Source organism: Acomys russatus, unplaced genomic scaffold, assembly GCF_903995435.1.
Source record: "Acomys russatus unplaced genomic scaffold, mAcoRus1.1, whole genome shotgun sequence".
NCBI classification, from domain to species: domain Eukaryota; kingdom Metazoa; phylum Chordata; class Mammalia; order Rodentia; family Muridae; genus Acomys; species Acomys russatus.
In genome coordinates, this window is record NW_026131495.1 from 2,127 (window position 1) to 13,367 (window position 11,241).

Below are 11,241 nucleotides of genomic sequence, written 5' to 3' on the forward strand. Positions count from 1 at the left end.
TGTTTTTGGTCAACTCTTGGTTCAAAAAAAAACAACCCTACTTACCTTTGCCTTCAGTGGTATAACTCTGAAACTGTCTAGACTGACCAAAAGCCATTGTGCTGGGCAACCTCCCTGATAAAAATCCCAGAATCCATTGCACCAGGAAGCTTTCATGCACTGAGACAGTCAGGAAATGAAGCAGTCATGTTCTTTCCCACAAAGACTGGAGTCAGGTGGGTGGCAGGATGGCAAATGAGGAAGAGTCGGTTTCTCAGCTCTGTCAGGTATGGGAGTCGGGGGTGTCTGTAGGCTTCACTTTATTTTCATGCCTGGACCTGTGGTGTTATCTGACTAGACCAAGTGGGGCCACTGTAGCTCCTGAGCTAATGATATCAGGATTTCCTTTTGAATGGAATTTATCTGTGGGACCTCCTTGGTGAGAGGAAAGCCTGAAGGGACCCTTAGCACAGGATGGACTCCTGCACTTGGGACTGGGCTTTGTGGCTCCAGGTTGAGAGGTTCCTGTCTTGGGCATACTGAACTAGTTTAAATTCTGATGTCACTATTTTTCAGCAATAAGGCCTTGGGTTAGTGGGTTTGACACCCCCCCCCCCCCCCCCCCCACCCCGCTCTCAGACTTTAAGATGAAGATAACATATCTTCCTCAGAGGAAGAATTATTGGGTAATCTAGCAAGACATTACACTGTGTTGGTCATTCTGGAAGTGCTGCTAGCTATTATGGCTGATGTCATCTTACCTGTGAGATGAGGGGGTAAGGTTACGAGGTGTCTTGTAGACACAGGTTGTCTGAGGGTGGGCTTTTGCCTGGGTCCATGCAGCGCCTTCTCCTGACATGCCGGAAATGCATGGGCTTCCCCCTTTGCCCCTCTCCTTTCAGGAGCTCTCCTGGAGAAGAGTCGAGACCAGCGGGATCCATCGTTGGCAGTAGGGAAGCTGTTTGTAAACAGAGACACGTGTGCCCCTCAGTTTGGCTATCAGACTGTCGAAACAGTTGGTTCCCCAAGAAAACTAGGTCTGCCCCAGGAATCTCGTGCTGAGAGAAGGAAAAGGATGTCAGCTCATAGGAAGAGTCGTCACACAGTGTGAGCCTGTGATAGCCCATCAGAACACCTCACAGGAAGGGTCTTCACACAGTGTGAGCCTGTGATAGCCCATCAGAACACCTCACGGGAGGGACTGGAGATGGTGCTGATGGACAGGGCAGGGCTACCAGCTATTGCATGCCTTTCGTCCTCTATATAAACATCAACTTATGTCCTGGTCCCAAAGACAGACTTGGGGAATCACTGGGCCTCTTTGTTCTTTTTCTTATTTTGGTCACATTGACTAAATCTTTCTTTTTTCCATTCTTTTTACTTTCCTCTATTACTGTTTAATTGGCCTATGGGGCATGGGCACAGAGCCTAACTAGTTTGGGCTAGTAGGGCCCAGGCTCTGACCTTAACGCAACAGTAACGGAGTAGCTGGGGGGTGGAATGGAGGGGGCTGATCTATTGTACTTTGATGCTCCATCTTGTTGGATTTTTAAATAGAAGGCTTCCCTCAGCTTGCAGAACTCTGCAACATGGCCCTGACATAAGTTAAGAGACAAAGGAAGACCTCTGAGCTGGCAGCACCAGTGTGTTCCCACAGGCACATCTGTGAGCTCGGGTAGACTGATGTGTCCATGGTAGAGATGGACACATGATGTCTTCCCCAAGCAGATTGCCAGTGAAGGGGAAGGAGAAGGTTCGAGGAAGTCAGACTCATGGGCTTTAATCCCATGCCCTGATAGTAGACACCCCAGTAAACAGAGAGGTGAGGATTCACCCCTTCTCAGCTTGACCTCAATCTCGTAGGCTTGCAGGCCCGTCATGAACTTCCTTGGAAAGTGACAAAAGCAGACACAGTATACTTGGAGTGAGCTCTCTTGATCTACCGGTGTGTAAATCTCCAAGAAAACATGTCCTGAGCCAGTACCCTGGGGAATAATTGGTAGGTGACTCAGAGGCCCAGAAGGCCAAGGTGAAACATCCTCCAGATATGTGCCCTGGAGGGCTGCAGGGTGAATGTGAGTAGCTCAGCCTGGAATGTGTCCTGGAAGTCTTTTGGGATACGGCTACATCCTCCCTGGGCACCTGATGATGGAGTCTTCGGGACTCCAGGCAGGAACAGATCTGGCACATAGCCCAGGGATGGAGAGGGTTTGCTGAGTTTTGGCTATGTGGGACTTTTCTAACGAAGCCCACCTGGGACCGGGCCTCATCACCATACCTTACCCTGGAAGCCTATAGTGTTTGGCCGTGGCTCAGTGTCATGTCCTTCTCCTTGTTCCAGAAGTTCCGGCTAGATATGCCTGGCTCGGGCAGCGCCTTCATCCCCACCATCAACGCCATCACCACCAGCCAGGACCTGCAGTGGATGGTTCAGCCCACAGTGATTACCTCCATGTCTACCCCTTATCCGCGCTCACATCCCTACAGCCCCCTGCCAGGCCTGGCTTCGGTCCCTGGGCACATGGCTCTCCCCAGACCCGGCGTGATCAAGACCATTGGTACCACCGTGGGGCGCAGGAGGAGAGATGAGCAGGTATGCTCTAGCTAGCGGAGAAGAGCTACGTGGGTGGGTGGCTGGGGGGAAGGAGGGGTTCGGGAACACAAACTTGTACGGCTGCTTGAGGGAGATCTTAAATGGGGGAAATGCCTTGTTGGTGTAAAGTATCAAAGAATAGAAATTGTCATGACCTCCTATCATAGTACCCTGCCCTGGGCCTTAGTGGGGAGCCACCGGGTGAGTACTCACGTGGCTTTGCGCTCTTCCTTAGTGTCTCAGGCCTTTAGATCAAAGCTGCAGCCCTTTTCTGGTTCCTGGAATGTACATTCCAGGAGTATATAGTGACCTGGGCGCCCCACCCCCACCCCCCACCCCAAGGAGTCTGTTCAGTTATGGGGGAAGATAGAGGTCACACATCAGGTTTTGCTTGTTTCCCCTCCCCACGAGGTTCAGCTTTGAGAAAGAACTGACTGAAAGGAAGGGATGCAGGCCTTCAAAGGGCCTCATCTGTCTCCCATCACAGACAACACACCCAAGACGCGGGCTGCTTGCCTGGACTCCACGCACAGTGCTCTTCCACAAGGCCATGCCACTGTGGACCCAGGGAAGGGGAACCTTTTAGCAGTGCCCTCTCCTTTTAAAATGGGAATCTGGTGATGCCTTCCTGTTAACCGTGGAAGCCTTCACTGTCTGTTTCTACTCCAGGGTCCCCAGGGTCCGCCATGTAACTTTAAACATGGCCGCTGCTGGTAATGATAGGTCCAGTAGGCCCTACATGTCAACACTGGGCCCCAGTGCAGGGCCCTCGGGAGCTATGTGTAGTAGACACTGCAGTTCAGTTGCATGGGCATGAGAAGCTGCGGGCCCCTTCTGGGAGCTTCCTACAGTCACAGCTACAGGTATTGTGGCAGTGACTGCACTGTCCTTGGCAATTGTGTTTTCTGTGCTGAACCCATAGTCACTGGGTCACAGCATCATAGGCAGTGACAGGCAGATTGTCCCCAGATATAGATGATGCTGAGGAACAGCTGTGCTCCTGTGGGCTGGCAGGACACGGCAGCGTGGTGTCTCCCTCGTCCTCTCTCTGCTGTATCTACCTCTCACTGCATTCAGAAGTTTACATCTAGAATGGGCTATGAGGACTGTGTTTCTAACTTCCCCTCCTGAACCCAGCTCATAAATAAAGAAACTGAGGCCTAGAAAGAAGAGGCCTTGTCCGGAGTGGGACCGAGGTAGAAGCAGGGAGTGGGACCCACCACTCTGACCTTTAGTTGGATACTTTTGGTGCCACGTGACTAGGTGTGCTTCAAGACCAGCTAGCTGTCTGGAGACATCCTTCCTTTTGTGGTAGGGAAGGAGAGAGCCAGTCACAGGGCCATACCACACTATTTCTTGTGGCAGCCACATTCTAGAACCTTGACTCTTGGGTTCGTGGCCCTAAGGTCTTATCTGCGGTTTGTCATGTGTGTCGTTCCCCACCCCCCACCTCCATTTCACCCTAAGGCTTGTCCCAGAGTCAAGTTGGTGCCTCATGGCCTCCAGAGCCTGCCCTGGAGGCTCCAGTGAGCCCAGGGTGGGGACTGAGGAGAAGGGAGGGGAGGGCGTGTGTGGCTTGTGGGTGGGTCCCTGGTGATGTTAACAACACTCAAGCTGTAACCACGTTGATCTCACCACCCCAGAGCATTTCCTATGTCGGCAGTACCCAGAGTTGCCCCACACCTCCCCAGACAGACAGGCAGAGACGGCTAAGGCTAAATGTGACTGAGGTGGGAGGAAGGCCTGTTGTGGACCAAGCTTAGCATTTTTAATTTAATTTTTTTCTCTCCTTTGGCTGTAAAGGCTGTGGCAGGGATGGAAGGGGGTGGGGAGACGCTGGGCCTTCAGTGGAGTCCAGGGCTGTGAACAGACCTTAACCCAGGACTGCAACAGGCTTTCTTGGTTAACTACCTTGCAAGGCTTGGACCAAGACAGATTTGGGGACAACAAGTGTTCAGGTCTTAGCCGACTGGCCTTTGACCTCCTGTGAGGTCATCTCTGTGTGGATGAGATGGCCTTGTCCTCTTTGATGCTTTTCTTTGCTGCTTATGACATCACAGCCACAGACTGCCAGGGAAGAAGAGCATGCTGGGGAAACTGCTCTGGGCCCAACCAGCACACATAGCTTGTTTCTCTGTAGTTAGATAGCATTCCTCTATGGGATAGCGTCAGGTTTTTTTTTGCCCCCAGGTGTCCCTTGAAGGTCCTAGCAGAGCATGGGCACACAGTAGGTGTGTATCAGTGTCTGGTAGCTGACAGGAAGGTCTTGCTGACTGTGAAGGTCCTCCCTTATCCTGTGCTGTGCTTTGACCCTGACCCTCTCCTTGGTAGTGTGTCTCTGACCAGTTTACAGGCAGGAGCCAGTTTCTGGTCTCTCAGCAGGGGCTCTGCCTGTGGTTCACGGATCAGCCCCAACTTCTTGAGTCATTTGTCACATAGAAGGTCACTGTCAAATGAGCAGAAAGGGTGACTTTTTTTTTTTTTGAGACAGGGTTTCTCTGTGTAGCCTTGGTTGTCCTGGACTTGCTTTGTAGACCAGGCTGGCCTCGAACTCACAGCGATCCACCTGCCTCTGCTTTCCGAGTGCTGGGATTACAGGCATGCGCCACCACGCCCAGCTCCCAGTGGACACCTTCGTACCTGGGCTGCTGCTTTTCTCTTGCCCAGCCTAGCACTGTGGCAGGCTCCCAAGGAGTCCTCAGGGACACCCGTAAGAAACTGGCACTCGGGTTGACAGAGGGAGTTGGGACTAGAGCTAGATCCTCCCACTGGTCACAGGAATCAGGTCATGCCCCCCTCCACGGGTGGGTGGGTGATGAGACTTTGTAGAAAAGGCAAGGGGTGGGAGTGGTCCTTAGCTAGCTTTAGAGGAAGCTGCTACAACAGGATGAGGCCAGGCCTGCCTGGCTAGAGGGGACTCTTCTCTGGCTCTGCTTCGGAATCAGAGTTGACAGGCAGACAAATCCTGCCCTGGTTTGGGCCACTGAATCCCCCACCCATTTGTGGTAGGCTATCCCTTTAAACATACAACATGGCCTCCCTCGGCAGATTCAGGCCCCCTCCAGGCAGCCACACAGTAGTGACCTCATGCTCCCAGGACCTCTGAACCTCACTAAAACTCCTCTCCCCTCCCCTCTGAAGTTCTAAATGGGCGGGTTGCATTCAGTAAAGCACAGCTTTCTAAAAATGCTGCAAACCATCCCCCCCCCCCCCCAACCCACCCCCTACCCTCACCCCCCATTTCTGATCATGATGCTTGACCTTGGCCTCTATAGCTGTCTCCTGAAGAGGAGGAGAAGCGCCGGATCCGGAGGGAGAGAAACAAGCTGGCTGCTGCCAAGTGTCGGAACCGTCGCCGTGAGCTGACGGAGAAGCTGCAGGCGGTGAGGAGCCTGTGTGTGTGTGTGTGTGTGTGTGTGTGTGTGTGTGTGTGTGTGTGTCGTCGCTCTGGGTGGGCTGGGAGATAAAACATTCTTTCAAGCTCATGGGTCCACAGTATGCTAGATGAGAGGGTGTGGCGGGGGAGACTGGATAAGCGAACAGATGAGAATTGACCTTTGCCATCGGTGTGAGTCTGGAAAGGAGTAGACCACCTTTCCAGGTCAGTATGTTTCCTCAGTCAGTCAGTACCTGAGCGCGCTCTGCCCTCAGACCCACTGTGGCTTCTGTATAAGGGTTGACACTTCCGGTGAGCTAGGGGCAGCACATCATCAACATTTGCCTCTCTACAGCCCTTCTCAGGCTTCCAGTTGTCCCCAAGGTGGCCCAGCCTGGCTGAAGCACCCTAGTTTGAGTGGGGTGGGAGCAAGCATCCTCTTGCGCATGGGTCACATGTCAGTTGAGTTATATTTTCTTGGAGCTTGGAGAGCCCTCTCCTTCATTGGCAGGTGGGTGAGCCTAGAGCTTTGCTTTGTCTTTGTGAGTCACTCTCCCATGCTCCTGCCCCTCCCTCTGCTCAGCTTGACCTGACCAATGTCACGCAATTCCCTTCTTCTGTGTGTCTGGCCCTAAAGGGACGGATGAGCCTCTGGAGAGGCGGGTCCCAAGCCAGTGCTGACTCCGGGATACAGCAGGCTCAGAGAGGACGTGAGCCAAGAGGGTGTCATCTGGCTAGTAGAGAGATTTAGACTTTATTTAATCCTTCCAGGTACAGTTTAGCTGCTTTAAGCTCTCTTTCTGGCCTCAGCCCCAACTTCTGGTCGTGTTCACTAGAGTATGTACTTAGTGCAGCCCATGATCCCTGTGGTCTGTGGGGCCGTCAGCGTGGGGGGGGGGGTCAGGGTTGAAGTTCTTCCGTCCCAGTTGAGGCAGGTCAGGGAGGAATCAGCTCCCTCAGCAGAAGCCTCAACTGCTAACCGTTCCCTTACCACATTTCAAGGAGCCTGTACCTTCCCCTGTTCCCGGAGTTCATCCCTCGCCACCAGCCCAGAACAGTTCTTCCTCTGAGTCCTCCCTACTTTCCTCCTCTTTTCCCAGAAGCCTCACACCTCCTTCTCCACCTCCCCCACACCCTGACCCAGCTACCCAGGCCCCTGAGCCACATCCTCCACAGGAAGCCTCTGACGTTCATCAGACCCTTGAGACAGATGGAAACTTTTTTTTTCTCACTCCGGAATATACCGTACCGTGTGCTTAATGAAGTTCTTGCCTGTATCTCTGCGTTTGTGAATGGGAATCTGTGTTAGAGAAATCGTCGGGGGGGGGGGGGGGGCTGGTGACGCACACCTTCTCTCTCCCCAGCCATTCCAGGCCACAGGCACTGGTGGCTGCTCTGGCTTTGTGTGAAGGAGGGGGGTTGAGGTTTCCTCTGGCAATCTTCGCATCCCCCACAGGCTCTCACAGGCAGTCAGGTGTCCCTCTATTGGGCACACGGTGGAACTAAATGTGTTCCTTGCGGGGGTGGGGCGGGGGGAGGGCAGGGTCTCTGCTTTAGGGACATGGCTTCAGAAACTAAAGTAAAAGACAGAAGATGATCCAGCAAGGATTGGCTGGTGGCTATTACAAGCCAAGCACTGTCCATTCCAGTGCTGGGGATAGAGGGACTGTCCATGAGGGTCTTCTCTCATGCAGCCTCTAGCTCAGGACCTGAGTCCACAGGTGGGCTGAAATGGTGGACGAGGAGTTGAGTAGAGTGTCCTCTTCTCTGTGAAGATCCTGCTCCAACCTGTTGGGAGACTCAAAGGCCGTACTGGCGCCATGAGGGTAGAATGTAGCGGCATGTAGGCTCTGGAGTCAGATGCATTGGGATTTGAGTCTGGATAACCCTCTGCTAGCTCTATGACTTTGAGCCAATGACCAAACCTCTCTGAACCTTGGCTTCCTCACCTTCAAGATGGGTTGATGATAACGTCTGCTTTAGAAACTTCTGGGGGGGGCGGGTGGTTTGAGTGAGCTAATCTGTGAAATACATAACGTCGCGACAGGCGTGGAGTAAGTGCTCAATTACAGCCTCCAGATGTTAATTCACCTGCCCTACAAGCTCCTCCCTCAGAAATAAAGAACTGAAAGGCACCATGTGACTCACACCCAGTTTACTCTCTGGCCAGGTGTGCGAGACGCTTATGGTAGGTCTCCTGAGGACACTGCAGATCTCCCTTTCATGCTTGGATAGGGACCGTCCCTCTGGCCAGCCTGTAGGCTTTTGTCCCTCACACTCTTCTTTCCCCTCTTAGGAGACAGAGGAGCTGGAGGAGGAGAAGTCTGGTCTGCAGAAAGAGATTGCTGAGCTACAGAAGGAGAAGGAAAAACTCGAGTTTATGTTGGTGGCCCATGGCCCTGTGTGCAAAATCAGCCCCGAGGAGCGCCGATCACCCCCGACCTCCGGGCTGCAGTCCTTACGTGGTACAGGCAGTGCCGTGGGCCCTGTGGTGGTGAAGCAGGAGCCTCTTGAAGAGGACAGCCCCTCTTCCTCAGCGGGGATGGACAAGACCCAGCGCTCTGTCATAAAACCCATCAGCATCGCCGGGGGTGGCTTCTATGGGGAGGAGCCTCTGCACACCCCCATCGTGGTGACCTCCACACCTGCCATCACTCCAGGCACTTCAAACCTTGTCTTCACCTACCCCAGCGTCCTGGAGCAGGAGTCGCCTGCGTCACCCTCAGAGTCCTGCTCCAAGGCTCACCGCAGAAGCAGTAGCAGTGGGGACCAGTCTTCAGACTCCTTGAACTCCCCGACACTGCTGGCCCTGTAACCCCATGCTCCTCTGGCCAAGTCTGGAGGAGTCCTTGTCAGTGCCACACCCTTCCCGGGGGACCAGCACCTTTAAAGCACTCCAGGGCCATGAGAGCCAAAAAGGGCGCCCTGGCTCTGGGGACCCAATGGGACTTAGCGGTGAGGCACTGGTTGATCTCTTAGAAGCCCCGGGACACCCTCCTCCCTCATTCATTTTGCAAGCAAATCCTCTTTCTTAAGAAGCCGCAGAGAACTTGGTTTGGTGACTGAGACATCTCTCCCGCTTCTGAGGCACCTGGAGCCGGCCTGGATGGCTCCTGTCTTTTGTTGCTGTCTCCGGAGTGATGGTGTCCTTTCCTGGCCCGCCAAGCATGCGCACTGCCTTTTGGTTTCCCTTCCTTCCCTCAGTATCAGTTTCACTCCCTCTGGGTTAGTTATATGAGATTTGCCATGACATTTCATCTGGGTGGTCCAGATATTAAAACGCTTTTATTTCTGGAGCTGGGGGAGGCAGATTACCCTTCCACTGGGGCACACGTGTCCTGAAGGGGCAGTCAAAGTGCAATATTATTGAACCTTCCCTCCCTACCCACCCCAGTGCACTGCTCTGACAGACCACAATGGGCTCCCTGAGTTCTGCAGGCGATGCTGCCATCACTGGGATGCGCCAAGGACCGCTCCCCCCCTCAGTCTCGGAGATGCCCATCTCTTTCAGGATCAGCTTGGCCAGAAGATAGGGTGTGAGTGCGACAACCAGGGCACAGGTTGGGTTTGCCAAATGCCTAATTACCAAGCTGGGATTGGTGCCAGCGAAGACACATGCTGTCTGGTGAGCTTCCCTTCACCTGGTGTCTCGAGCTGGGCGTCTCTCGTAATTACTGCCTCACCATTCTGCCCCTGGACCCTTCTCTCCAGACCTGGGAGGCAACCCCTTCCTAGGATCTACACATCCTTCCAAGGCCCTGCTGGGCCCTGCCAGTCCCCAACTCTCAAGGTGACACAACGCATGGATATCTAGTGAGTGTTGGAATGGAGGGGGGACAGGGAGCCGAGGTAAGGGATGGTTTTGGCGGTGGCAGCCCCAGGTGCCTAGTCTCCCCTGGCTATTCTCCTGTCAGTGAGGTGCAAGAAGCCCCTCCCCCCTGCTCTCAGTGGTCTCTGCCACTGATGAATCGAGTGATTTTCCTTTCATACTCCCCTGGACCACTCCAGAGTGACCTACTGACCCAGCTAGAGTCATTGTCTCAGCCAGTCTTGCTAGGGCTTGGGGTATCGATGCTATTCCTATCAAGGCTCGTATGTGTTCCTTTGCACTCCAGAAGTACCATCCTTCTCATGGATGTCCTGGCCTCCAGCAAGGGCACAATCCTGCCCGCACCCCCACCTCCCATCCCTTTCTCCCCACTACGTGTTGACACAAGTAGTATGGGAAGTGGGATCTGGTCAGAACTGGTATCTAATACTTCTGCCCTAGATCCTTGTCCTCCCATCTAAACCCACGTTATCTGAGTCAAGCCCAATGGTGAAGACCTGGCTTTTGAGAGACAAAGGATAACGTCATACGCCTAAGCCCTTCTCAGCCCCAAGTCCATTATGTGCTGGCCATGATGTAATCCCATAGCCCACTTACATGCAGACAGAACACACAGGACATGGGAGCCACAAGGGAAGAACACACACAGCCCAGCCGAAAGGAGCTGGGTTAGCTAGGTAGAAAGGGAGATAAAAGGAGAACGGACCCTTTGGATAAGCTTTCTCCTATGCCTTGGTGCCAACGCTGCTGCCATTCTGGTCTCCCAGAGCCTCTGGGGGCGCCTGAGGAGACTGAACAGGTGAATTCCTGGCCTCAGAGTCCTCCTAGAGGCAGGAGACAGGAGTAGAGGAGTTGGGTAAATACCCTGGGTAATCTCCGTTGGGAAGCTTACATCTCAAGCCAAGCCAGCGCGCTCTTGCTCGTGCCTATAGGTACTTCTGAAATGGAGCTGCTTTCTGTTCTTTTATTTCCCAGAGCCCTTTTCTGTGTATAGCATGGCTCCTAACCCAGGTCACAAGCCTGTGACTTGGTGTCCCCTGTTGGACACTCCTAAGACCCCCCCCAAGTCTGGCTTTCAGTTCAGATTTCAAGCTGTGGTGACATCAGTGCCAGAAAGCACAGCCAGCTAACCCGGACTTCTGAGGTCATTTTCCTTTCTGACCTGCTTGCTTTGTTCTACAAGACATCTTAGCTTTTCCAAAAACAGAGATTTCTTGTGTGGGAGGGGTGGGGGTGAGGGGCTGAATCTTTATACGTAAGCTTTATACTGTAACCTCAGTTCACTTCCTTTTGGCTCGCTGTCCAGCTGTCCAAGTTCAGTCACATACATGTCACTCACACATAGGCCTGTGCTCCAGAATCAGGCACCTGGCTTGCTGTCCTTCCTCCCTGCTTCCAGTTCAGGGAGCAGCTGCGGTGGGGGTGGGGCGGGTGGGAGGTGCTTCATGCTCAGGCAAGGCACTG

The 11,241-nt window shown here is 53.5% G+C and overlaps 1 protein-coding gene across 1 annotated transcript; it reads left to right on the forward strand.

The window, feature by feature from the left end:
* Window positions 1-2,252: 2,252 nt before the first annotated feature.
* LOC127186237 (fos-related antigen 2-like) lies at window positions 2,253-9,869 on the forward strand. Its single transcript, XM_051142681.1, has 3 exons — window positions 2,253-2,572; window positions 5,848-5,955; window positions 8,245-9,869. The coding sequence occupies exons 1-3, from the start codon at window positions 2,300-2,302 to the stop codon at window positions 8,761-8,763; spliced, it is 900 nt and encodes a 299-aa protein (XP_050998638.1). The 5' UTR covers window positions 2,253-2,299; the 3' UTR covers window positions 8,764-9,869.
* Window positions 9,870-11,241: the final 1,372 nt, after the last annotated feature.

What these genes read in the sequence shown, in the direction of transcription:
- LOC127186237 (XM_051142681.1), top strand. Translation starts at nt 2,300, where the DNA reads ATGTCCTTCTCCTTGTTCCAGAAGTTCCGGCTAGATATGCCTGGCTCG. An exon ending in GCAGGAGGAGAGATGAGCAG is followed by an intron (nt 2,573 to 5,847) that starts GTATGCTCTAGC and finishes TGGCCTCTATAG; the next exon opens with CTGTCTCCTGAAGAGGAGGA. An exon ending in TGACGGAGAAGCTGCAGGCG is followed by an intron (nt 5,956 to 8,244) that starts GTGAGGAGCCTG and finishes TTCCCCTCTTAG; the next exon opens with GAGACAGAGGAGCTGGAGGA.